Source organism: Mytilus californianus, unplaced genomic scaffold, assembly GCF_021869535.1.
Source record: "Mytilus californianus isolate M0D057914Y unplaced genomic scaffold, xbMytCali1.0.p SCAF_11, whole genome shotgun sequence".
Classification (NCBI taxonomy): domain Eukaryota; kingdom Metazoa; phylum Mollusca; class Bivalvia; order Mytilida; family Mytilidae; genus Mytilus; species Mytilus californianus.
In genome coordinates, this window is record NW_026262593.1 from 35432601 (window position 1) to 35460423 (window position 27823).

The 27823-nt window shown below is 32.3% G+C and overlaps 1 protein-coding gene across 1 annotated transcript in view; it reads right to left on the reverse strand.

Annotated features, from left to right (window-relative positions):
* The window catches only part of LOC127719983 (protein brambleberry-like), a 48687-nt gene extending 37310 nt beyond the window's left edge, over window positions 1-11377 (reverse strand). Inside the window, exons 1-3 of the mRNA XM_052226362.1 lie at window positions 11128-11377; window positions 5444-5572; window positions 4030-4215 (exon numbers count right to left, since the gene is read on the reverse strand). Coding sequence (XP_052082322.1) covers window positions 4030-4215; window positions 5444-5572; window positions 11128-11352 — 540 coding nt within the window. The 5' untranslated portion in view covers window positions 11353-11377. The remainder of the gene's footprint in view (window positions 1-4029; window positions 4216-5443; window positions 5573-11127) is intronic.
* Window positions 11378-27823: the final 16446 nt, after the last annotated feature.

Below are 27823 nucleotides of genomic sequence, written 5' to 3' on the forward strand. Positions count from 1 at the left end.
TTTTTGATTTCAACAAAAATTGAATATATTGGGTTCTTTGATATGCTGAATCTAACCATGAATTTAGATTTTTTATTTGTGGGCCCCGCTATCAAATTGGTTCATATTGAGGTCAAAAGGGTCCAAAATTAAACTTTGTTTGATTTCATCAAAAATTGAATTATTGGGGTTCTTTGATATTCCAAATCTAACCGTGTATTTAGATTTTTAATTTTAAGTCCCGTTTTTTAAATTGGTCTACATTAAGGTCCAAAGGGTCCAAAATTAAACTTAGTTTGATTTTAGCAAAAATTGAATTCTTGGGGTTCTTTGATATGCTGAATCTAAACATGTGTTTAGATTTTTGATGATGGACCCAGTTTTCAAGTTTGTCCAAGTTGGGGTCCAAAATTAAATTTTGTTTGATTTTAACAAAAATTGAATATATGGGGTTCTTTGATATGCTGAATCTAACCATGTATTTTGATTTTGGACATTGGACCATAATAGGTAAATTAAAAAAATTCAAGTTCTTAGACCACATTCTTTCTGTATCAGAAACCTATGCTGTGTCAAATATTTAATAACAATCCAAATTCAGAGCTGTATCAAGCTTGAATGTTGTGTCCATACTTGCCCCAACTGTTCAGGGTTCGACCTCTGCGGTCGTATCAAGCTGCGCCCCAGCGAAGCATTTTATTTATGAATATTCTGTATTTACTAATTTAACTACATGTATGTTATTGCAAGTGTATTAATTAGCTTTGTTTATTACTTATATTAAACTAAACCTCTATTAATCAATTATCTTTACTCTGGTTATTGATTATATAAGAAAAACTCTGCCTATTACTATATGACTGTAATCTAAACTCTGATTGTTAACATCCTGGATTGCATATCTGCATGACCATTAAACTCATGGTATACCCATTTTATTTGAGGATATAAAAGTATTGTTTTTTCAATATAACATTTTCAGACACATTGAATCTGTGAAGACAACTTTCAATTTGACTTTAGAAATTAAAGAGTTTGTAAGCAAAATGTTGGGGAATTTAATTATAATTAAGAATGTTTAAAATTAGTTAAGAAAAAAGCCGACATTAATAATGTTAAAAAAAATTTGAGGAGAAAAAACATACAAATTCAGACCAAATATGGTGACTTTGTTGTCCTTCAAGAAGCCGTACATATAATCCATAATATTTTCACTGTTTTTTAAATACATGTAAAAGTTGAAAGATAACTATCTTTTGATTTTTTTTTAAATAGCTTTTTTCACAACACTTATAACTTTGTAACTTATGTTCCATTGTACACTTGTTATTCTTAATATCTTTAAAAATTGTTGTTTGGGAACAAAATCTTGTCAGGGTTTCTTATGGTACTAGCATGACAAGTGCATTCATATTCTAAAATACTCTAAACATTAAAAAAAGTCAGTATTTTCAGATCATTCTGAGTCTTTCTGACCTTATTAAGTCAGAACATTCAGACTTTTATAAGTCAGAACATTGACTTCCAATGTTCTTCTCACTTCTGTAGAAACAAAGACTATCTATGTCTCAAATAAGAGGTAAATGCTTCATGTGGCTAAGCATCTGGGGTAAGAATTATAGATGTGTAATTTCAGAGGAAAACAAATATGCCAAAATTTATTTTTTTTTCATATAGATTAGACCGTTGGTTTTTCCGTTTGAATGGTTTTACACTAGTAATTTTTTGAGGCCCTTTATAGCTTGCTGTTCGGTGTGAGCCAATGCTCCGTGTTGAAGGCCGTACCTTGACCTATAATGGTTTACTTTTATAAATTGTAACTTGGATGGAGAGTTGTCTCATTGGCACTCATACCACATCTTCCTATATCCATGTAATTAATAAGATGTGATGCATGTGAGAGGAAAATAATACTGAATAGACAATTCTGTTTGCACAAACACTGATAAATATAATATGTAAAGGTGGTCTCTCAGCAGATTAAAATAAACAAGAAATAATTGTAACAGGATGCTGTTACGAAGTCTCCCAAACAAATTTAAGCTCCCATAATTCGTCATTCCCATGGTTGCCTGACATTGGGCAAGTTCCAGTACAATTTGGTTTTGTCTAGTAAAGTGATATGCATAAGTGACGCCTAGGGTTTGACCCTGCATGTCATTCAAATCTTCTTGAAATGACGAACAGGAATATCATATGGTTTACCTTTAGGGGTGGTGATCCAGAACATTTCAAAAAGGGGGATGGGGATGACCCCAATGGACTTCCCCTATATTTCATTTGATTTGTTTTATTGTCCTGTGCAAGAATGTATATGGTGTAGGGGTGGGGATCTCGACCGTTTACAAGTTTTCAAACATGAGGGGGTGGGGAGACCCTCAGGGACTCCACCTTTATTTCATTTGATTTGTCTTATTGACCCTTACAAGAATATATATGGTTAAGGGGTGGGGATCCCGACCGTTTACAAGTTTTCACACAGGAGGGGGTGGGGGTGACCCCAAGGGACTTCCCCTATACTTCATTTGATTTGTTTTATTGTCCTATTCAAAAAAAATATATGGTTTAGGGGTGGGGATCTCAACCGTTTACAAGTTTTCAAACAGGAGGGGTAGGGGTGACCCCCAGGGACCTCCCCAACATATCATTTGATTTGTTAAATTGTCCCATACAAGAATATATATGGTTTAGGGGTGGGGATCTCTACCGTTTACAAAATATAAGAACATTTGCAAATGGCAGGGGGTGGGGGTAAACCTAGAGACTAGCCCGGTATATTTCATTCAAATCAATTTGACATTATAAAGAGGAATAGAGAAATGACAGGGATAGGGGTGATCCCTGGAGACTTGCCCTACATTTCATTTGATTTGTTTTATCATGTCCCATGATCATAAATGAAGACCAGGTGTGTGCATCACTTGTTGTTCTCAAGTTATAACTTTAAAAATAAAAAAAAAACCCTTGGGTTCTTTAGTTAAACCCCTCCCTTCCTTTTTCTTTTATTAAAATTTTTCCCATTTTCGTTTCATTATCATCATATCAATATTCACAATGATCGTTTTTCTCATAGGGAGAAACGAATCAGAAAGGTTAAAAAATCAGTTCGTGATTGAGTTTAAAAATAGAAAAATCACGTGACGATGTTCAGCTCGAAGCAATAATTTTACTTTTTAAATTGCACTGACTGGTTAATATTGTTTAAGACAACACGAGTTATCTCCCGAAAATAACAATTCATTATCATAACAACATTTTCTGACCTGAACAAGTCAGAATTGTCAAACACCAGGTCATCTAAAAGACCACGCGTCCGTATTTACAGGTCGCGCGCCTTCATGAAACAGCAAAAAAATCACTTGCAAGGAACTTCTTTATAGGCAAAAAATATAAAAATGCCCATCAAAATACGGAGGTAATATGAATTACCTTTCTAAAAATGCCCACAATGACCTAGATTTTCACTAAAAATCGTAAATAATCAATATAATATTCAATGACTTCTCGTTCGAGACACTTCCAAAACAACGACTCTCAAACAAGTGATCTCTTGCAAAAAACCACGTGATCGTATGTGTCGTAGATCGGCGGCAAATTCAAAATAACTTCTGGTTTGACGGACTCAGTGAAAACTATGCAAAACAAAAATTGACGCGTACAGGTCAGAATTTCAAAACACTTTCTGACTTGAAGAAGTCATTTTATTCTGACTTGTTTATGTCAGAGCTCTGACTGGTCATATGCCAGATTCCAGAAACATGTGTGTGCAAACCAGTATCTTTGACTTGTTATAAAACTTTAGAAATATTTAATCATCAATTTATACCCAAAATTACCAAGATTTTATTTAGTAATCATGGTAATGAACATCAGTATGTGCATGATATGTACTACAAACAGTGCAGATAAGAAAGAAAATGTTAATAAAAAACCTGTACAGCATGTACTGTAAAATCAATCTGTAGCTTCATAAAATCAGAAAAAAAGAAGAAACCTTTACTATTCTTATACTTTCAAGCTCATCTACTCTAAAACAGATACAAGTCAGACCTTTATTAATTCCATACTGTCCAGCTGATTTGTAGCTGCATTCACCAAATCACTGACAGTCATCTCTGTCATCCTTCTAAACTGTTCCTGTTGTGTAGCATAACACATTGCCCTAGCTCTGTTACCAACAATCTGATAGGCATTCCATGTTGGTCCATCCATCTCCCTTGTACAGTCAGCTAGAGTCTAGTAAGATAAATAAAATCAATTACATGCCTTTCATATATTTTATGAAAAAAGTAACAATCAATTAAAACTAAATGAAGTATGTTATATTTGGGCTTTTTATAGTTTATTATGCGGTATGTATTTTGCTCATTGTTGAAGGCCATACAGTGAACTATAGTTGTTTATACTTCTACATCATTTGGTCTCTGGTGGAGAGTTGTCTCATTATCCACATCTTCTTATTTTTATATATACAAAGGTTACCCTACACATCATTTCCTCTGTCTGTGAAATCAAAAAATAAATACAACTTTTATAAACATACAATGTACATGATGTATATATATGTATGCATGATTGGTAAAATTAATTGTAAAACAACTTATTTTTGATTGCAAAAGTATGTGTGTTAAAAGTCTCAGTTATAAAATCAAATGCTTTGATTCACTTACACTATAAATTGTCTAAATACATGAAATACCCTAATAAAAAATAGGATTTTAATAACCATTAGATAAATCTGTAACTAATTAGCAGTCTTGGTAGTTTAATATCATAACTTATTCATTCATGTCAAGACCACTATAGGGTTAACCAAGACACTAAGAAAAATATCAGGATGAAATCTTTTTGACTGGTATGTGATAGAGTACATGTAGGTTAAATATTTGCTTTAAGCTGGTGGTCAGGTGGTATGATAAATCGGAGTCATCTCTTCCAAGAATGCCCATCCTTCTGACCTGTTCCTGTTTATTAAGGTTTTTAATCCCAATAAACAGATCTTAAATATGAATTATCAGGGACATCTGTCAATATCTAGCTTCATCCTTTGTTTTGTTTTTCTCCTTTCATATGGATTTAAAAATTAAACTTGCATATTAATATGGATTACCGGGTATGTTATTTTTTGAAGTTTTAAAAAGAAATAAGGGTGGCCTCTACAATTTCAATAACAAACATGTTGTTGAAGGCAGCTGTACGGTGACCTATAGTTAATTTCTGTGTCATTTGGTACCTTGTGGAGAGTTGTCTCATTGGCAATCAAACCACATCTTCTTTTTTATATGACAGACTTAACTTAAACAAGCTAGTTTTTATCTTACATCTTGCTTATAGTTTGGTACTCTAAAATCTGCACCCTGCCTGACTATTTTTATTTTTGGAGTAAAAGATCCCAATAAACAGATGTGATTAAGAAGGAACTTAGGCACACATGTAGATATATACCTTTGATCAAACATCTTACCATTTCAGTGGTACATTTAAACACAGGTCTCCCTTCTGCCTGTGATTGACAGTTCAGTAGTTGTACTGCTAACTTGTTCAATTCTTCTTCAGTAAGCTCCCCACACCTTTTCTTGAGACTAAATACAACCTATGAACATGAAAGAAAGATAAAAGGTAAGTCATGAATTTCAAAATTGCCAAGTGGTAAGTACTGTACATGGCGGTAGGCACACATACAACAACTAATAATGACTATGAACAATAAATTTCTTACATTATCAATTTATAATTTACAAGTAATTCATTGTATACACTATATACATTCTTAACATAATAGCAAACATTTTATGCTTCAACGGGGACTTCAACACGTCAAAAAGTAATAAAACAAACAGAAGTATTTGACAGTTGAGGGCAGATTTTACTTACAAGTTGGACAGATACAGGTTCATGGACAAAACATGATGGAGGACCAATTTCAAGTTCTTTTTTTATGAATAGTTAGGCCCATTGACCAGGGGTCAATGAAGATCTTCCTGGACATAACGGATAAAAATTTAACAATCATGACAATGGAGGAACTTTCAACAGAACAAAATCAACCATGTTGTGATCGAAATTATTTCATTTCTCCACATAGATTGTTATTATATTTATTTCAATATAGAATAATCAATATCTTCATTAATTTTCATTTGTAACAATTCCAAAGTCAAGCCTGGCTTCTCTTATTCAGCTGTCTTTTCCTGTCAGAAGGCTCCTGAGTGCTTTCTCGATATTTAGGTAATCTTATAGAATGTATACCAAATGCAACAGTATAAAGGAGTTGGTTCATCATGTTCACTAATTAAAAAGTTTTAACTGTGATAATGTTGTTAAAATTTGATGAAAACATATGTTAAAATTTCCAATTGTTTAAGCTAAAAAGAGTTTCACTAATTACAAAATTAAGTGATGTACGTTTGCCTATAATTGCTTACATCCACTTCATTTGAACTTTAGTGGATAGGGTAATGTCTCATTGGCAATCATACCACATCTCCTTATTTTTATATCTGCAACATTATTCTATAATTAATGTAGGTGAGTTTCGTTAAAACCTGATTTTTGGCATAATTTTGCATAAATTATGCCAGTTTCAGAGATAATATTTGCGTATCTACTTTTACACTTGTAAAGAGATTCATAATTGTTGTATTTGTGTTTATTTGGCATGAAATTATGTTCTTTTTTATGGTTAGGAGTCTAATCTTGGACTTGTTTAAAAAGAAGGAAACGGATTGCATAGGTCAATAAAAAGAATGTGTTTGACTTCTTTAATATTTTTCTTTGTACATTTGTAATTGAATTTAAATTAATTTTTATTCAAAATTTTCATAAGCATTTGCTGAAAAATAATAAAAGTACAATACAAAGATTTTTTCAACCCCAATCATACATGTATAACTTTAAACTGATGTAATTTCTTTAAAACAGCTCTAAAGTTCATATAAAATGAGGAACCAAAAGAAAGAAGAAAGATTTATCTTCCAAATAGATAGAATTTCATTATTGCATAATCATTACATAATTAGTTGCTTCATGTAGATAGTGATGTACATGTTTGAATGAAATTAGTTTGGTTGTTATTCATACAGTCAGGGGTACTACTTGTACAAGTAATTTTTATTTACTTGAAGAAGTAAATATTAATATACTTATATAAGTAAATTTGTAGGATACTTATACAAGTGTATTTTATTTACTTGTATAGGTAAAAAAAAATTGGGCTTAGTAATGTCCCTTAGACATTAAGATATTTTTTTACTTATACAAGTAAAAAAGTCATCCTATCTTCTTTTCTTGAATTCTTAGGACTTCTTTGCTCTAATAGAATTTTTGATTGTCTGTCCTTTGCAGATGTCTTTACTAATCATTTAAGTGTAATTTCATGGACAATGAAAATCTCATTTGTCTGTTATCTTCAGAACACTGCTCTTTTACAAGCCCCCAAGGGGCAATTTTTGAAGGCCTTGCGCAAATACTTAAGATCTTTGCGCAATCAGATTCTTTGTTGAATTAATGAGATGAAACATTGAACTCTAATAAAAAATTATGAGCTAACCTGAGAAAAATTGTTAAAGGCATGTTTTTACATCTCAAAACTTAAGAATTTTTGTGGGATTGTGAAAAAAAATTACTTATTCAAGTAAATTTTTGAGAAAATTAAGGGGAGATTATTCAAACATTATAATTAACTTATATAAGTTTATTTTATTTACTTCGTCAAGTAAATAAAGATTACTTGTACAAGTAGTACCCCTGACTGTCATACATGTACATGTACCATCCCAAAATATTTGAAAGATTCTTGTATATCACAGTTTAACCACTAAAAGCGTGTCTCAGATTTTTCCTATTGTATTTCATTCCAATTAAGTATGTAACCATATTTCTAAAGAAATCACCAAATTTAATAGGGTATAAAATTATAAAATTTGTTCTATTGATTTTCATATGATGTTATGAGAAATCTGAGACACCCTTTTGAAGATAACTGGTCAAAGAACAACATGTGCTAAAATCACACATATAGGCATGATAGGGGCAGCCATCTAGGAACTAATTTCATTTAAAAATACACTTTCATGACAAAAATGTAGGTGTCACAATTGAATAAATAAGGATCTTCCTTCTTAAACCTCATTTAATTTTACTTCAATGTAATTCACACATTTACCATGGGGATACCTCAGGATTAGCCTTTAATCATAAATCAATTAGGTTTTGACAAGTAATAGAGCATTACATCTCAGCAATTTTAAATATACAAAGAAAATGTATACCCTATGCATTGAAAATCAGATCTGGTGGGAGAAGTTATATCACAATTGACCTTGCTCTAAGTCAGTTGCTACTGATATGATAAAAACTCTGCCAACCTTGATAATATTAACTATGAACGATCTCAGATTATAAATTACACATTGCTTTTTTTTTATTTGGATAATATCAATTAAGCACATGATACAATGCATTCTGTTTTCAACATTTCACCCAAAAAGTAAGTTTTGATTGTGTACATTAAACGATCAGTTGGTTAATCTAGAAGATTCATATGGTGTATATGGGGAATTTTTAGAATTATGATTGGATACAAAGATTATGCAGTATTTTACCCAAACTTGAATTTCTATTTTTGTAGCTTGAAAAAAATAATTAATGTGTTTTGATTTTAATTTTTTAAAAAAGAATCCAAGTTTAATCATTCCCCTCAAGAAATTCTAATATTAGAATCATCATAAACACATCAGCAACATTAACTGTTGTACAATTATTTTTGTTTAATACTTTACATTTATATTTTGATTCCCTATATCATGTATATCTAACTCCAAATTGTTTCATTTTTTCTTCTCCTGTCAGCTCTAATGTATAAATGTATATTTATTTGCAGTTCTTTATTTTCTTTTTTTCTATTACCTCTAATCCACCTCATTTTCCACAACTGCTATTTTGATAGCTGGTCAGTGGTCATAAAGCTTTCAAATGATTCTGTTGATTAACCACAAAGCACACGAAGCACTACCCACATGTTCTTATCTGATATCAGTCAGACACATGCATTTGTTTACAAAACTAATTATCACCAAAACACCAATTAACAGTGTAAGATATGGAATCATACTGACATAGTTTTCTTCTGTGGTTTTGAATTGTAAAAAGTTACAAAAACAACTAAAAATGAAATTTTGATAAAGTTTTGTTGTTTTCATATTGTGCTACCTTAAATAATGCAATTCATCATCTATCTAGATCAATGTTTTCTCATGTCAGGTGTGTCGATTTACCAACATATACATATCCCTCAGGGCTTAAAAACAGTAACCAGGAGGCTCCTTTGGATCAAAATACGTATGGAGTTATGCAATTACATGCAATTGATTATTATTGTTCACAAAAATGATGAGGGCTAGCTTAACAAAATCAAATTTGACTACACCTTAAAATCATAGCAGTTTTTTAATGATGGCAGTGGATCATCATGATAATCTAACAATAGCAGGGATCATTTGAAGATGGTGTTGCACCACTAGAAAACACTTCATGGAGATTCCAGGGTCAATCAGCGGAAATGAGGTCATTGAACAATCACCTCTCACAGTGATGTACATGAAATGATAAAGCATTGTGACACCAGAAATGTATGGCAAAATGCACAAATCGAAATCGTCTTGAACTTAAAATTTTAAAATACGGCTCACAAGTCCTCGAAAAACAGACTTGGAGGGCAAATGAGAAATTGGGACATACAGATCCATACCAATTACAGGTTACTTATTGGAAGCAAGTTAACTCGTACCATTGTAAACTCGTACCACGTAAACTCGTACCAAAAAAGTTAACTCGTACCAACGTAAACTCGTACCACTGGGAAGTCGTACCAATCAGAACTCGTACCACTGCAAACTCGTACCATTAAAAATATATTCAAAAATACGAATGTTTTATGATTTTTTTGGGGGTAAACTTAACAAAAAAAGTTGAATTACTTGAATTGTATACTAGATTTTAATAAAAACTTAGACATAAATACGAATGTTTTATGATTATTTTTTTTAAGCTTTATACAAAAAATTAAAATATCTTTGAATTTTATACCAGAATTTAATGAAAACTTAGACAAAATAATATATGATATATATGTGAAATAATATATGATATATATGTTAATAAAACATAAGGTGTATTTCTTGAGAGAAAAAAATAGTAATATTTGATGTTTTGTTAATTTTTATACATGAATGTTCTTGAAATTGTGGTAAATAAAGCATCAAAATGAAACATATTCTTTGTTATTCTGCCAACACTACCATTACGCCTACTGGTCATTCACAATACCATTAGACACATCATTAAAAAAGAGGGGCGAAAGATACCAGAGGGACAGTCAAACTCATAAAAAAGACAAACAGACAAATAATAGTACACAAGACACAACATAGAAAACGAAAGACTAAGCAACACGAACCCCACTTAAAACCGAGAGTAATCTCAGGTGCCATTTCATATATTGGCTACTTTTTCTAAAAGAACTATGCATATCTTCCACTACAGGTGATATTTATAAATTAGAAGAATGATAATGACCTATTATTTATATCAAATAAAAGCATGGTCATATTCTGCTACAAAGTGCTGAATATTATATAAACATATATTATTTCATACTTTCTAACTGTTGGTCATAAACAATTTTAAACCTTTAAAACACAATTAATAAATTCTTTCATTAAATAAAATTCCTTTTAGAAACAATAGAAAAATACACAAATCTATTCAATGTTACCGATTTGGAATGATTAAAAATTAAATCAAATAGTTCAGTTGTCAGTAAAAGTTTAAAAAAGAGTCAATTCAAGAGAGACAACAAAGCCAATCTGCCACGGTTTTCTCTGTGGTACGAGTTAGCCGTGGTACGAGTTTGCATTGGTACGAGTTTTTTTTAGTGGTACGAGTTGACATTGGTACGAGTTTACAATGGTACGAGATAACTATAATTCTTACTTATTCATGTTTTAACCAATTTGAAGACAAGTCTACTATACACAATGATACATGAATAATATTAAATTTGAGGTATATTCGACCAATAAATGATTATTCGTGACCTGTTTGTACATTAGTGCAGTGAAGTCCTCGTATAATATAAAGTATAATTACTATATGATAACAAGAATCCAAGGGGGACATCTCGTTCAGTTCACTTGCAAACTTCAGAAACTTTTTGTCTGTTGATACCACTTCGAATTTCACATTTTTCGAGAATGATTTGTCTATATCTGTGTCTGGGCCGAAAAGCCATCCTTTTATGGAGTCTAGAACCAAACTGTCAGTGTGTGTAAAGCAAAATATCAATATAAAAAGTGAACAACAAGTGCGATGCATTTCAGCAAATTGACAACAGGAAGTAGATTTTCATATTTTGAATGCCCCTCGCTGAATTTTTCAGGCCATTTGATTGGTTATTATTTTTAACGCTTCAGTAGGACAACCGGAAGCGTCTGAGTAAGGATTTCGGTGCTCAGTGATACGGTTCACTAGACGACGTTGTCAACACGTAATGGCGGCCATTGTTTGACGTTGGATTTGGCATTCCACGTTGTAATGTTGCATTTATTACATTCTGGATGCTCAAACTTTATGCCACACAACAAAAAAGGTAAACGCTTATTTCAGATATTCAGTTAATAATTTTCAAATAAGTGTGATCCCAGGAAATGATTCAAAAGGCAAAAATTAAGTGTAAAATGATATGTATGTGTAAAATTGAAATCCTATTTTTCATCATTTGACAATTCCTATTCATATATTGAATCCACTATTTACACCAACCACTGATGAATTACATTCGGATTTCGGTCTTAGGTATCCGCCCTTGTCTCCGAAAATATTATACCCAAACAAGTTGTCAACATCCGTTTTCAAACTGTTCAAAGTGAAACTCAAATTAAAGTGTTATTCACAATCTCCGTGGAAAATATTGACGCCATCACTTCATGCTCAGATAATGGAACATTGTAAACCTTTAACAGCAAATACGGAACAAAATGAATCAAATTTGAATGCAAGGACGATACTATACATGAACTTTGCTGGACGTCTCAGGGCAGGTTCAAATCAAAAGTCCATGTACCAAATCATTAGCATGTGAGACACATTCACTTTAACTCTTGGCTACTTTATACCTGGTCTAATAAAAATATATTCGTCCCGTTTCATACATGTACACCAACATTTGATATTTATAAAAACTTCCATGAACATAAATACAATCCTGATCCTGATCAATATATAGTTTGACACAACTGGTCTCTTTGTGCTAGCTTGTTTCAGCTAGGTACTGTAGTTTCTCTGAGTGACACATTATATACTTAGCTTTTTTTTACGGTACTCGGTAAAAGTGGTAACCCGAACCCGAACCGGAATTTGCCGGAAATTTGCCGAACCGGAAATTTATTTTACATATATTATGTCCTTTATGTTTCGTTTTTTTCTACAAACGTTTATATATTTGATGTATAATTAAATTTTATCTCATGTATGAAAAGGTTTTTTTCCAAACATCACTAACAATGATAAATTTAAGGTTTATTAATTTCCAACTCGGTAAAAGTGGTAACCCGAACCTAAAAGTTTTTCTTAAACCAAACCTTAATCTGCCTAAGTGATTAAATTCGCTTTCTTATTTTATGTCCCAAATGTAATAATCTTTCATATTTGACTTAAAATTGTTCTTACAACTTTGCAAAAAATTTTTATCGTGGAAATTACCAACAAATTGGTCGCCCGAACCTGAAAGGGAGACAACTCCATTTTGTATTTGTATTTTTGGGTCGATTATGACGCTACTGGTTAACTCGGCCTATACCAAATTTGGACCATTACTTCGGCCTATGATTGATGATTGTGTTTTTGAATTCTTATTTCTTTTTTTCTATATAGTTTTTGTTTTGTCAAATAGATAGAAGTATTAATTGTTTTAGTTTATTGGCTGTAATGTGGGTTTTTTTCTGTTTTTTTTTCTTCGATTAATGAAAAAATAAAACATCCAGTATTTTATGGTTATGATACTTTGTTAAACCTAATACAAAATAATTAAAAGATTTTTTCCCCCAGAAACCGTAACTATCTACTTGTTTTATGTCATAAATGGATTCAATTTTTTGTGTGTGTTTATTTTGAGATTTAAATGTGATTCCTCGATTTTTTATGTTTAATTTATTTTAAAACTTCTATAAGAATGAATTGCTTAATATATGCCGGTGATATTATTCTGTTATCGTCCACTGCAAAGGCCTAACTTATGACAGAGATAGTAATGTCTGGTATCTGACCTTTTGTGGTAGAGAAATCTGGTCACTGTTAATGCAAATACAGCAAGATACTCAGTATCACCATACAATTTATATTCACATCTAATAAGCGAAAAACTGCATGTAAAGTTTTGAAAATAATTTTTAGGTGACATAAAAATAGTATAAACGGAAAAGTCACAAAATACCTTGAAAAGAAGTATGTTGGAATGCAAATGATTATTCATTATGTACATGTATGAAATAAACCATTAAAATATTTTTTGAATGCACGGTAAAAAGTTGTAATACATTTGTATCAGATTAGTTATTGTAAAAGGTAGATTTTTAAATGTTTATAGGAAATGCAAAAAAGAAGATGTGGTATGATTGCCAATGAGACAACCTAGTAATGTGCAGACCATATGACAATTTTCATACAAAAACTAATGTGACTAAAATACCGCCAACTTTCCTGTATTTACAGAACTTGGTTATTTCCCACTATGTTTTTATAAAAAAAATATTCTTTTATATTGGAAATAAAATTGAGAATGGAAATGGGGAATATGTCAAAGAGACAACAATCTGACCAAAGAGCAGAAAACAGCCGAAGGCCACCAATGGGTCTTCAATGCAGCGAGAAAATCCCGCACCCGGAGGTGGTCCTCAGCTGGCCCATTACCTCACAACGATTGTGGCTTCAATTATCTGATAGCATCTCGTTAACTTTCACCGATAAAAGAGACATAGAATGTGACAGAAAACTTTCTTGCAATATAATTAACTTTGCCCAAAACCTCCTGAAAAAGCAGTTTCCAAATGTTAACGGATTTCAATATACTGGCTACGCACCTGTTCTATCCAAAAACGGTCAATGGACATATTCTCTACATATGATACCCCAGGTACCGCCATCAGCGCAGATTCACCATACCGGACATGACCATTGGGTGGTCTCTGTTCAAGACAAGTTAGCGTAGCGGGTTATTTTAAAGTGTGCACCACATTTTTTATGTTATTTCGAATAGACAGAAAAAATATTAGTCATTTCTTATAATTTAATTCTAAATTCCATTTTAAACCGGAGTAAACCATGAAAAAACGTTGATGACGTCACGGTCACATGACAAAATTATGTCTATGAGCTGATAAACAAAACAACGTCAACCAATCAGAAGACGCGTTACATCCAAAATTAAATTAAAAAGTTTTAAACAAAGTTATTCTTAGATGCATGTTTATTTTTATAGTTTTTATAGGCTTTGAACTAGCTGTCAGTAACTGCGAGTACTATCAGATCTGTACAAATATGTTGTGATGTACAAATACCCGTCCACGTATACTCTGTGTTTTTATTCGATGTATTTCTATTTGTATCCATCTGATTCATTGTACCGTCATACCACTGTCCCATGTTAGGAAGGGTTTGGCGCCAAAAAAACGAATTTAACCCCGCTACATTCTGTATTTGCTTGTCCCAAACCAGAAGCCTGTAATTCGGTGGTTGTCGTTTGTTGCTGTGATACATATTTGTTTTTCGTCAGGTTTTTTTTTTTTTCTCGTTTGAATTGTTTTACATTTGTCATTTCGGGGTCTTGTATAGCTGGGTATCAATATGAGCTTATTGAAGGCCGTCATGTTTTTAATTTATGTGACATTTGGTTTCTTGTGAGAGTTGTCTCATTGGCAACCCGCATATCACATCTTCATTTTATATAAACGCCACAGGATTGTTGTACCTATGTCTCACATTCTGCGAGTTAAAAATGCAAAGTAAAGATGTGCACAAAAGGGTATATTGTGGAACATAAATGGAGCTGTGACCCTCTAATACACGGGCACATGGAAATGTATATGTCAGATCATCTTTCACAAAATTTACACTTGGAAAAACACAATGAGATTACAACATGCCAAGAAATCCTCGCTAAAAAATCCGGTCGACCTCCTACGGCATTCATTAGTAGCTAAAAAAAGATTTGATTTCATTCAACAAATTAATTTATGACCTTCATGTACGTGTCGCTTAGAACACGGCCATATACCAAATGGTCAATATTAATCATCCATGTAATTTGCTCTATGGGGTGTTTGCAGAATTTCAACGGAGGCAATTTCTTGTCATGGGAGAAAGGAAGAAAGACCATTCACAATTTGTCTTACATTTGTTTTTCTCTTTTTTAATTAAATAAAAAAAATAACAAACCTTTCAAATGTAGAGTTCATAAGATATAAATATTCCCTGTGGAACACCCCCCCCCCCCCCCCCCCCCCCTTTTTTTGTGCTCTCTATTTTCAACCCTCGAATTAATCTTTCCAATCTAATTAAAATTAAAACCTTGCTTTCTAACCAATCTATTCATGTACCGGACCGGCAAATTTCTTTATTTAATACGAAAATCTGCAGTGCCGTTATACACATGCATGTTGTTTGCTTGGAGTCCCCGCCCGAGAAGAAAGAAATAGCTTAACTCCAAGATACTATATTCCTGCATCACGTGATTTTTACCGCGTGGAGCTTACATTTTAATAAATACCGAATATGGAAAGTGAAACTACAATTCAAAACATAAAGTCCGAAGGCACAAATAAGAAAAAGAAGGTTTTTTTTTTTGGCAAAGGGTGCCGGGGTAATCTTCTCTGTGTTCATAATATACATGAAATATTTGCCACTGCCCCTTTTCTGTTCTTTGAATTCTAACCCTGAGTTTTCTATCTGTTACATGCCATGAAATCCTCGCTAAAAATTCCGGTCGACCTCCTACGGCACTCATTAGTAGATAAAAAAAGATTTAATTTCATTCAACAAATTAATTTATGACCTTCATGTACGTGTCGCTTAGAACACGGTCATATACCAAATGGTCAATATTAATCATCCATGTAATTTGCTCTATGGGGTGTTTGCAGAATTTCAACAGAGGCAATTTCTTGGCATGAAGCATAAATCACACGCTGATAATTACAAACAAGCGTTGCGAATTAAAAAAAACAAACTACATAAGATATAAGAAGATGTGGTAGGATTAATTGCCAATGAGAAGACTATAAAGTTCTTATAAAGAGAATGAAAGAAATTATGGGCACCCGCAAGGCCTTAAACAACTAAAGGTCACCGTACGGCCTTCAACAATTGAGCCCTTTATATTCATTTACTGCCACAATTTTTATGATTATCAATATCAAATTTCAAATTCATTGACCATCGACCTATGAAAACAAGATATCGTTTTTTTCACATTTATCCCAGTTTCCATTGTTTAATTTAAAAAAAAAAAGTTTAGCATCATCTGTAAATCCTGCAAGTTTCTGACATAAACATTGTATCATCAGCAAACAGCAAAATAAACCATTATTCATTTTCTGTATCTCTTTAATACAGTTTCTAGCCCTTTAGATTTTGTAGTTTCTAGAAAGTCTTGCAAGTCAATCAAGAATAAAGAAAACGAGATAGATTAGAGATTCCCCCTTGACTTGCTCCTATATCATATACAAAAAGTAAGGCAGACTTTTCATTATTATAAACTATGCAAGATTTCGTATCTGATACATCTTTACAACTCTAAAAAAAAATCCGGTTCATGGGTTTTGTAGAAGTTTGAAATATAAAGAGTTTCTAAGTACAAAGTCAAAAGCTTTATTTCAAAATCAACAAACGCACAATAGTTGAAGTACTCCGTATTTCTATGAAATATGCACGAAATTTGTCTTTTAACTTTGAAGTATGAAACCGTGACACTTCGAATTCAACCTCACTTATTTTTAATGATAACACATTTAGCTATAACTATTTTCGATAAGCTTATATAAAACGAAGTTATAATTTTTGTATTATTTTTTGTTTCATACATTTATAATGTACAATTATTATATACCAATTATTTATTACCTTTAATTTAAAACTAATAGTTTTTTCTTATTTAGAATTACAAATGTATGGCTTGGTTTGATACAATATTTTCATTTTCGTTCATTTAAATTAACCATTAACTGTAAGGCCATTCATTATACGCCAATACTTAATACATCGGTTAGGACATCCCAGCTTATATAATCATAAGATAGCTTCGATGTGCATGCTAACCCTTTCTGTCAGTCAGTCCTAACTTTATCCAAATCTCTGTCCTAAGAAATCCTTAGGACCTATCTTAGGACAGTTTCGATATTATGTTGATAAAATGTCATAAGTTATGTTCATTTATATTCCGCAATATACCATCTTCATTATATTTGACATTTATCATTCAGAATCAATTGCACGACGACAATTTACTTTTATTTTCCGTTCCACAATAACTTACCAGTAATGATTGGACTGTAAATGGAGAAAAAAAACGATACGGTGATGTGTTATGGAACTATGTTGGCTTTCTATGAAATTCTTTAAACTTTTTTTTATTATATTGTTATTTCCAGTAATTCCATTTATTAATCAATTTATTTATTTATTTATTTATTTATTTATTTATTTATTATTATTTTTTTATTTATCTGTCGTCTTGTTATTTTTCTGTTTTTTCCTGACAATAATCTTAAAAGCATTGACGTGGTTAAAATCTTTCCAGAGCCCGGGTTCATACCAAAGTCCATTCGGAATCCGGTACGGTTTTATTGCGTTCATTTACCTGGAATAGGATCCCAGTTACGGCAACCAGTCCGGTACCCACGAATGTAGTTCTTAAAAAAAATATATAACTTTTATTAAAAATGGTGTAGTTTTATTATTACACAAGTTCTGTAACTGAATGTAGTTTTCATTGAATGGGTAGGCTTTCTAGCTTGAATTTCTGTAAAAATTTTGATTGATTTAAATGTAATCTGGCGTCGGTACATAGAGTAAATTGCCTAAATTCTAGCCTTTATTCTTCCCCGGAAGTAGACCGACCTACCCTGTTGTCAATCAAAACAAAATTGTGCAACGGAATGCCGGTCATGAGGCACTGAGATTGCACTTAGAAACTTCGAAACAAATGCCTAACGTGAAACAGAAGTCCCAAGGTGGCTATCAAAATTATTTATTGGACAGCACCCCATTTATTTACTATGATTTTCAATGCGTTTCAATGGGGGAAATAACTGGGTCCCCGTTCCTGTCAGAGGGCATATTTTGAACACTTCAATCTGCAATTGTAAGCTTATTTGTGGAGTTACATAGATGAAATTTGGCTAGATATTTCAAAATTCAATAAGGAAAACAATGGTGTAATTATTTTTAAAATTTGAATTAAACTTTTTAAATTAAATTGAAATTTAAATTTATGAAATTGTTTAAAAGTTTGTTTTTCAATTTAAAGTTTTAAAAGGGGTTACAGTAAGGTCATTTTGATGGTATTATGTATTCATACACTTGTAAGTTAAAATGGAGGGATTTTTCGAAAAATATCAGCAAAGAATATTAGAAAAGAGCCACCTGGCAAGAAATAACAAATGTCTTATATGGGATCAGGGGACAACAAAAGATGGAAAATATGGGCTTATTTCTTTCCGGTATCCTATTTCTGGGACCTGGAAAAAGAAAAAAGCCCATAGATTCAGTTTTATGGTTTTTAATTAGTTTTTGTTAAGTTTTAAATATTAAATAAAACACTTTATGCCATTTTATGTGTCATAAAAGTTTGTGTGGGAATGCGGCTCACATTACTGAAGAGCCGCATCACATAAATAACGACAGAATATTTTGTAAAACTTAGAAAATTTTGCCAGGGGCTCTCCAATTTTAAAGATTGGGGCCTGGATTTTTTTGGAAGATATATAAGGGGTAGGGCTATAGCTTATATAAACAATTTTAACTGAATGTACAACAATTTTAGACTCCTTTTTAAAGATTTTGGTGGTCCTTAAAAGGACCGTTAATTTTGTCTGTATCTTTTTCAGCAGTAGATGAATGCAGCTATATCTTCCTTGATTTTGGAACTTTTGAAGAACAGCTTCTGGTAGGTATATTCTTCTTAGCAGGTATTACTCTACCATATGAATGATCGTCCATTATGCTTTTACAAATGCAGCATCTAGTTTTGGATCAGGTTGCCCTTTTTTATACCTATCTGTATATTTACTTCGATCCTTTTCTTCCACACGAACCTTAGTCTTCTATCTGCTGCGTTGTAAATTTTTCTTTTTCCTTTCTGGAGTATTTTGGTTTACTTTGTTCCGTTCACACTCCCTTTACATGTGGTCGAAGTGTTTTAATGAACCTTTTGAGATTTTAAAACCAATACATTCTGCTTTTTGTCACAAGGAATAAGCTGTACCATTATTCAACAGTCAGGGGAGTTACTTGTACAAGTGATTTTTAAAATCACTTTCTCAAGTGATTTTTTCAACAAAACTAGAGTTAATTCCCTTTCATTACTTTTTAAAAATCACTTCTACCAGTGATTAGAAATATTTTTTAAAATCACTCATTCAAGTGATTATTATGTTTGGAAAAGTTTCAATAAGAAACCAGGGTTATCTCCCTCTTTCAGAGGACAACATCACAACAGGGGTCATTTTGACATTAGCGAATAGAAGACACCTGTTTAAAAGGTGAAAATAAATAAAAACTAACTTGTAAGGAGAAAAATTTATTTTCTGAACAAACAATAGCATTAGAAATGATTAGTAGCAATCTGTTCAAATGTTCTTTCAAATAAACTGCTTGCATATACTGTAATAAAGGGACATAACTCACAAACTGTAAAACTGATGCTACCATATTTGTACTCGTGCTGAGTTTGGCGGTAATAAGCATTGTCTATAAGGTTCATTACATTTGGTTGAGGCAAGTTAAGTTAGAGAACGGAAACCAATTTTGGGATGTACAGACAACATGGACAAGGGTAAAACTTAATGCCCCTACGCTACAGCTGGGGCATAAAAAGGAACAATAAAAACTCATAAACTGAAAATGCTATATATATATATATATCCAAAAAAAATCACAAACATTTTTACATACATTTGTAGAAAACTAGACTCAAACAGTAATAAATAAGATTTTCAGGTCATAATTATAATTTGTAGTGAAGTTAATGGAATATAATCATTCATTAAAAAAATAGTATTGATCACTGGTATAAATAATAAAATGCTTCGCTGGGGCGCAGCTTGATACGACCGCAGAGGTCGAATCCTGAACAGTTGGGGCAAGTATGGACACAAAATTCAAGCTTGATACAGCTATGACTTAGGATTGTCATTAAATATTTGACACAGCATAGGTTTCTGACACAGGATGAATGTGGTGTAAGAACTGGAAAAAATTTAATTTACCTATTATGGTGGAATATCCATAAACTAAATTGTTTGTTAATTTCAATATATCAAAGAATATGTAGAATTCAATGTTTGATGTAATGTAATAAAGTTGAAATTTGGACAGTTTTTGTTCAATGTGGACCAATTTGGTAACATGTATAAATAATCAAAAATCTAAATACATGGGAGCCCATTTAAATACATCATAAAGGTATTAAAATAGAAAGTGACATCATAGTCATGGCTAAAAATAAACAAAAATCCTTAATCAGCAACATTTAAAGTAATATCTAAAAATAAAATTCCTTTGTAACCATAAAAGCCCATTTAAATACATCATAACAGATATTAAAATAGAAAATGACATCATAGTCATGGCTAAACATAGCAAAAAACCCTTAATCAGCATCATTTAACAGTAATATCTAAAAATGGAAATTACATCATAAAGGTATTAAAATAGAAAATGACATCATAGTCATGGCTAAAAATAAACAAAATCCTTAATCAGCATCAGCAACATTTTATAGTAATATCAAAAAATAAAATTCCTTTGTAACCATAAAAGCCCATTTAAATACATCATAACAGATATTAAAAATAGAAAATGACATCATAGTCATGGCTAAACATAGCAAAAACCTTAATCAGCATCATTTAACAGTAATATCTAAAAATAAAAATTTCTTTGCAACCATAAAAGTAAAATAGATAAAATGCTCCGCAGGGCGCAGATTGATACGACCGCAGAGGTCGAACCCTGAACAGTTGGGGCAAGTATGGACACAACATTCAAGCTTGATACAGCTTTGCATTTGGATTGTGATTAAATATTTGACACAGCATAGGTTTCTGACAAAGAATGAATGTGGTCTAAGAACTTAAAAATTTTAAATTGGACATTCACCTATTATGGTCCAATATCCAAAATCTAAATACATGGTTAGATTCAGCATATCAAAGAACCCCAAGAATTCAATTTTTGATGAAATCAAACAAAGTTTAATTTTGGACCCTTTTGACCTCAATGTGGACAAAGTTGATAACGGGGCCCAAAAATCAAAAATCTAAATACATGGTTAGATTCAGCATATCAAAGAACCCCATATATTCAATTTTTGTTGAAATCAAAAAAAGTTTAATTTTGGACCCCGATTTGGACCAACTTGAAAACCGGGCCCATAATCAAAAATCTGAATACATGTTTAGATTCAGCATATCAAAGAACCCTAAGAATTCAATTTTTGTTAAAATCAAACTAAGTTTAATTTTGGACCCTTTGGACCTTAATGTAGACCAATTTGAAAACCGAACCAAAAATTAAGAATCTAAATACACGGTTAGATTCGGCATATCAAAGAACCCCAATAATTCAATTTTTGATGAAATCAAACAAAGTTTAATTTTGGACCCTTTGGACCTCAATGTGGACCAATTTAAAAACAGGGCCCAAAATCCAAAAACTAAATACACGGTTAGATTCAGCATATTAAAGAACCCCAAGAATTCAAGAATAAAACCCCATTGAAATTGGTCAAGAAATAAGCAATTTATACAAAGTATCTTCTTTTGCACAATACTGTGCAATTAAATATTTCTTGCTATTGCGCAATACTGTACAATTGACAATTTCTTGCTATTGCGTAATATTGTGCTATTGGATATTTCTTGCTTTTGCGCAATACTGTGCAATTGAAGATTTCTTGCTATTGCGCAATACTGTGCAATTGAAGATTTCTTGCTATTGTGCAATACTGTGCAATTGAAAATTTCTTGCTATTGCACAATACTTATTATATAATAATTTACACATCCTGTTTTGGTGTGTATCTCCTACCATATCATTATTATTTGCTTTTAAATATAAATCAGAAATAACCAACTTAAAATGGAAAATTTTAAAAGAAAAAAAAAATGAAAAAAAAAAAAATCCCCCCCCCCAAATTTTTTGAACCCCCTTATGATTCATCACTCCCAAACTCAATCCCAGCCTTCCCTTTGTGATATGGTACCTTGCAGTACAATTTCAGAGAGATCCATACACTTGAACACAAGTTATTGTCTGGAAACTAGAAAAATGTGTTTTTTTGCCCCTTTTTGGCCCCAAATTCCTAAAATATTGAGGCAACTACCCCCATCATCAATCCCAGCCTTCCCTTTGTGGTATGGTACCTTGCAGTACAATTTCAGAGAGATCCATACACTTACACACAAGTTATTGTCCTGAAACTAGAAAAATGCTTGTCTTTTTGCCCCTTTTTGGCCCCTTATTCCTAAAATATTGAGGCAATTACCCCCATCATCAATCCCAGCCTTCCCTTTGTTGTATGGTACCTTGCAGTACAATTTCAGAGAGATCCATACACTTGAACACAAGTTATTGTCTGGAAACTAGAAAAATGCTTATTTTGGGCCCCTTTTTGGCCCCCAATTCCTAAATGTTTCGGCAATTACCCCCAAACTCAACTCCAGCTTTCCCTTTATGATAATAATCATATGGAACCTTGTAGTACAATTTCAGAAAGATCCATACACTTACACACAAGTTATTGTCATGAAACTAGAAAAATGCTTGTTTTTTGCCCCTTTTTTGGCCCCTAATTCCTAAAATTTTGAGGCAATTACCCCCAAAATCAATCCCAGCATTCCTTTTGTGATATGGAACCTTGTGGTACAATGTCAGAGAGATCCATACACTAACACACAAGTTATGTCTGGAAGTTACAAAAATGCTTATTTTCGGCCCCTTTTTGGCCCCTAATTCCTTAACTGTTGGTACCATAACCCCCAAAATCAATCCCCACCTTCCTATTGTGGTATTGAACCTTATAGTAAAATTTCATAGAGATCCATTCACTTAAACTAAAGTTAGAGTGCGAAAACCATTGTGTATTCGGACGACGACGACGACGACGACGCCAACGTCATACCAATATACGACCTCAAAAATTTTTTGCGGTCGTATAAAAATAAAACACTTCAAAGGGTGTCTTTCATCACATACATTTTGAAATAATGTAAATCACTGGTACAAATGATTTTAAATCACAGCACAGAGTGATTTTCATTCAATTAGAATGTTAATCACTTGTACAAATGACTTAAAATCACTGCACAGAGTGAATTAAAATGTGTGTTTATCTCTGATACCAGCAGTATTTCCAATTAACTTCTATGGTGAAAAACAGATATGTTTTTTTTTAATTCAAATTAAAAAAATAACTATATTTATCAATCAAATCAAATCTGTTGTAAATTGTATAATTTCAGAGGGCTGAAACAAAATGTGTGCAACAGCAATTGAATCTTAATAAACAAGAGGCTCTCAAGAGCCTGAATCACCTACCTGTTATTTTTTGCTTAAATCTTTCATCAATGATTATTTTTGCTTTTCAATATATATTAATAATGAGTGGCTTAAAAATACCATTTAAATGTTCTTTAATGAATTGGTGGCCATGTTTGTTGGTGAATCAAAACTTTGGATACAATTTATAAACTAGATACCCTAATGAACATTCATTTAAAGTTTGAAGGTATTTGGCTCAGTAGTTTCAGCGGATAAGTTTTTGAAATAGTTTATGACGACAGACGCCAAGTGATGACATAAGCTCACATAGGGCACTTCAGGCCTCAGTCAGCTAAAAAGGGGGGATGACTTGAGTGACTTTTATTTACTGTTTAGAGTGATTTCAACAGAACACTGGTAGAAGTGATTTCCAATTAGAAACCCCTCCCCTATTAGAAATCCAGTACCAGAATATTAATCATTATTTAATGACCATGACTAATCATCAATGATTGAACTCTGTTGCAGATTTTAGTCTTTGTAAGGGTTGAAACAGAATGCAGAGGTCATAAAAGTTGTCAAATTTTGCAGTCCTAGGTCATTTGAATCTTTTTGTCAGAATATAACTATTTCTATAAATTTAAATTCAGATAACATTTTTGTTGTAATCTGGTTCAGCAAGGGGTCCTGACTGTCCAGCACAAGATCATTCATGAAGAAAAAATTGATTTATCCAGGTGCTTAAAACCCAAATCATTTCAAATTGCAATAAAAATTTATCTGTAAAAAGGTTACATGAACTCGTTTCCATATTTACCATTATACATGGATGAAAGCAGGGTTCAATTCTAAAAAAATGTTTATTCCTCTCACATTGTCATGTCCCTGGTCAGGATCCTTAAATTAATTTCAAATTACCTTCAAAAACTGACTTACTAAAGTAACATCTTTTCATTGATTACAAAAAAATTATCAATCAGATCAAATCTATAATTTTTTAAGAAAATTTCTTAGGGCAAAAACACGATAACTGCCAAACCATTTATCAATTGAAAAAAGGGAGGGTGCTATGCTTTCTTTTTTATTTTTTTTGCTCACTTATTTGAAAGGTCAGACAAACTAACAAATTAATGTTAGGCCAGGTCTAAATTTAAATTAGGTCGTTAGTTTTCTCGTTTGAATTGTTTTACATTTTTATTTCGGGGCCTTTTATAGCTGACTATGCGGTATGGGCTTTGCTCATTGTTGAAGGCCGTACAGTGACCTATAGTTGTTAATTTCTGTGTCATTTGATCTCTTGTGGAGAGTTGTCTCATTGACATCATACCACATCTTCTTTTTTATATCTAATACAAGTATTAGCTACATTGTACTACTACAAGTTTTTTCAAATGTATTTTTTTTCTTTAATGTGCACGATGTGTTCTTTATTTCAATAAATTTGAAAATAGGTGTAGCTTGAAGGAAACTTGGGTTTTTTTTGTGGGGGGGGGGGGGGGGGGGGGGACAAAAGTACAAATATCTCAAATTTTCACAATCGTTTTTTTTAGTATGTTTAGTTGTTTAGTTATAATAACTTTAACTAATGTAGTGAATTTGAATCTTAATCACTGTGTAGAGTGATTTTAATTAATTTTTCTACGTGCATCACTTCAACCAGTGATTTTTTTTACTTTAGCTTCAAAATGCCACAGATCAACTTGATCATTATGATGATGATGTAAAAATGCTTTTTAAGTGTATTGGTTTGGGGGGAGGGGGGTATTTGAGTGCACATGAAAGGTTTTCCTGACAATTACACCACAAAGTGTTGACGCCAGAAGGAGATAATATATATAATACAGCTTTTGACAAGAATATTTTGTAGTATTTGTGATTATTGTTACGCCTTGAATGTTTTAATTGATAAGAAATATTTATAGCACACAAGGTATTTATAGCCAATTGACCCAATTTATTTATTGAACTTGTCAGTGGTCATGGTGATATTTACCAACTAATGTATAAGGGGTGTTAAACCATATTTTCTCATTCAAATGCATTGATCGTCCAAAACTTGGCTATCATGTGTAAAACGATACAAGTGTTGGGTAAACAGGAAGTAACTTTAGTTGTTGAGTGATGAATCTGAAAACGCATCACAGGGTATACATGTGCAAATGAGCAAATATTTATATTATTTGAAGAAACTTTTCCCAAAGAACTGTAAATCTATCTTGTATTAAATGGTCAAAACATGTCCAAGAATTTTGTAATATTTCTGGACTTACATGTATATCTTCTTTATTATTAAAAATAAGTGTACCCGTCTTTTGGAGAAGTTGTTCCAAATTATGAAATACATGTATAATAATTTTTTCCCTTTTAACAGTCTATGCCAAACAGTTTTAGAGTTTGTCTGACTGAAAAAGAAATTGACCTTTTCCTCTATATTTTCAACTAAAAAAATCTGAAAATTTCTGTCTGACCAAATGACTTTTTGTCTGACATTTTGTTGGTCAGTCAAAGTTTGGGATAAACTGTTTTTAAGTTAAAAAATATAAGTTTTACGTTTTACAACAGTAAAATGACCCCTTGTCTGAGGGACAGTCCCTCATTAAAGCATGTAAAGGGATATCCCTCATTTGGAGGTTGTTCCCAACCTGTTATAATAGTTAAGAAAACCCATAAGACCACGCAGTCCAGGATAAATAATAATGTAAATCACTTGTATTAATGATTTCAAATCTGATCACTGCACAGAGTGATTTACATAAAATAATATAAATCACTTGTACAAATTAAATGATTTTCATTATGGTCAGATCATATGTTTTCTTACCTCATATGAATTTGTACTATGCATGCTTTTTTAATGGACATTGTGACGTCAAAATGCATTCTTAATAGTAAGACAAGGGTGCAAACGCTGAAATGTCTCGCCTTCTTTACTAATCATTGATATCATGTTGATAGTCACAAATATAAAGCTTAACTACAACTATCACATAAACTAAACATGATCCAATAAAATGAGGTCAAGGTCATATAAACCAAACAAGAAATACATTTACACCTTACAATCATTCAATACACTAAATATAGTTGACCTATTGCTTATAGTTTCTAAGAAACAAACTTAATCAAGAAAACTAAACATTGACCAGTGAACCATGAAAATGAGGTCAATGTCATATCAGTGTTCTAGCTTGAATCTCAGGGCAGAAGGGTGCTAGTTGTCTGAAAGGGCACTTTAGCGTTATAACCCAGATTTTAAGGGCAATGTTGGACAGTGTATAAATTACCTTGAATATTGCTAGGCTCAGCTGGAGAACATTAGTTGTATGATATGAACCATGCCAGGCAGACATGTACAGCTTACAATTCATCCATACAACAAGTATAGTCGACCTATTGCTTATAGTTTAAGAAAAACAGACCAAAACACAAAAACTTAATACTAAGTAATGAACCGTGAAAATGAGGTCAAGGTCAGATGGCATCTGCCAGTTGGACATGTACACCTTACAGTCCTTCCATATACCGAATATACTAGACCTATTGCTTATAGTATCCGAGATATAGACTTGACCACCAAAACTTAACCTTGTTCACTGATCCATGAAATGAGGTTGCGGTCAAGTGAAAACTGTCTGACGGGCATGAGGACCTTGCAAGCTACGCACATACCAAATATAGTTATTCTATTACTCATAATAAGAGAAAAATTAACTTCACAAAAAATCTTTACTTTTTTTTCAAGTAGTCACTGAACCATGAAAATGAGGTCAAGGACAATGGACATGTGACAGATGGAAACATCGTAACATAAGGCATCTATATACAAAGTATGAAGCATCCAGGTCTTCCAGCTTCTAAAATATAAAGCTTTTAAGAAGTTAGCTAACGCCGCCGCTGCCTGATCTCTATCCCTATGTCGAGCTTTCTGCAACAAAAGTCGCAGGCTCGACAAAAAACCCATAAGACCAGGATAAATAACAATGTAAATCACTTGTACAAATGATTTTAAATCACTGCACAGAGTGATTTACAT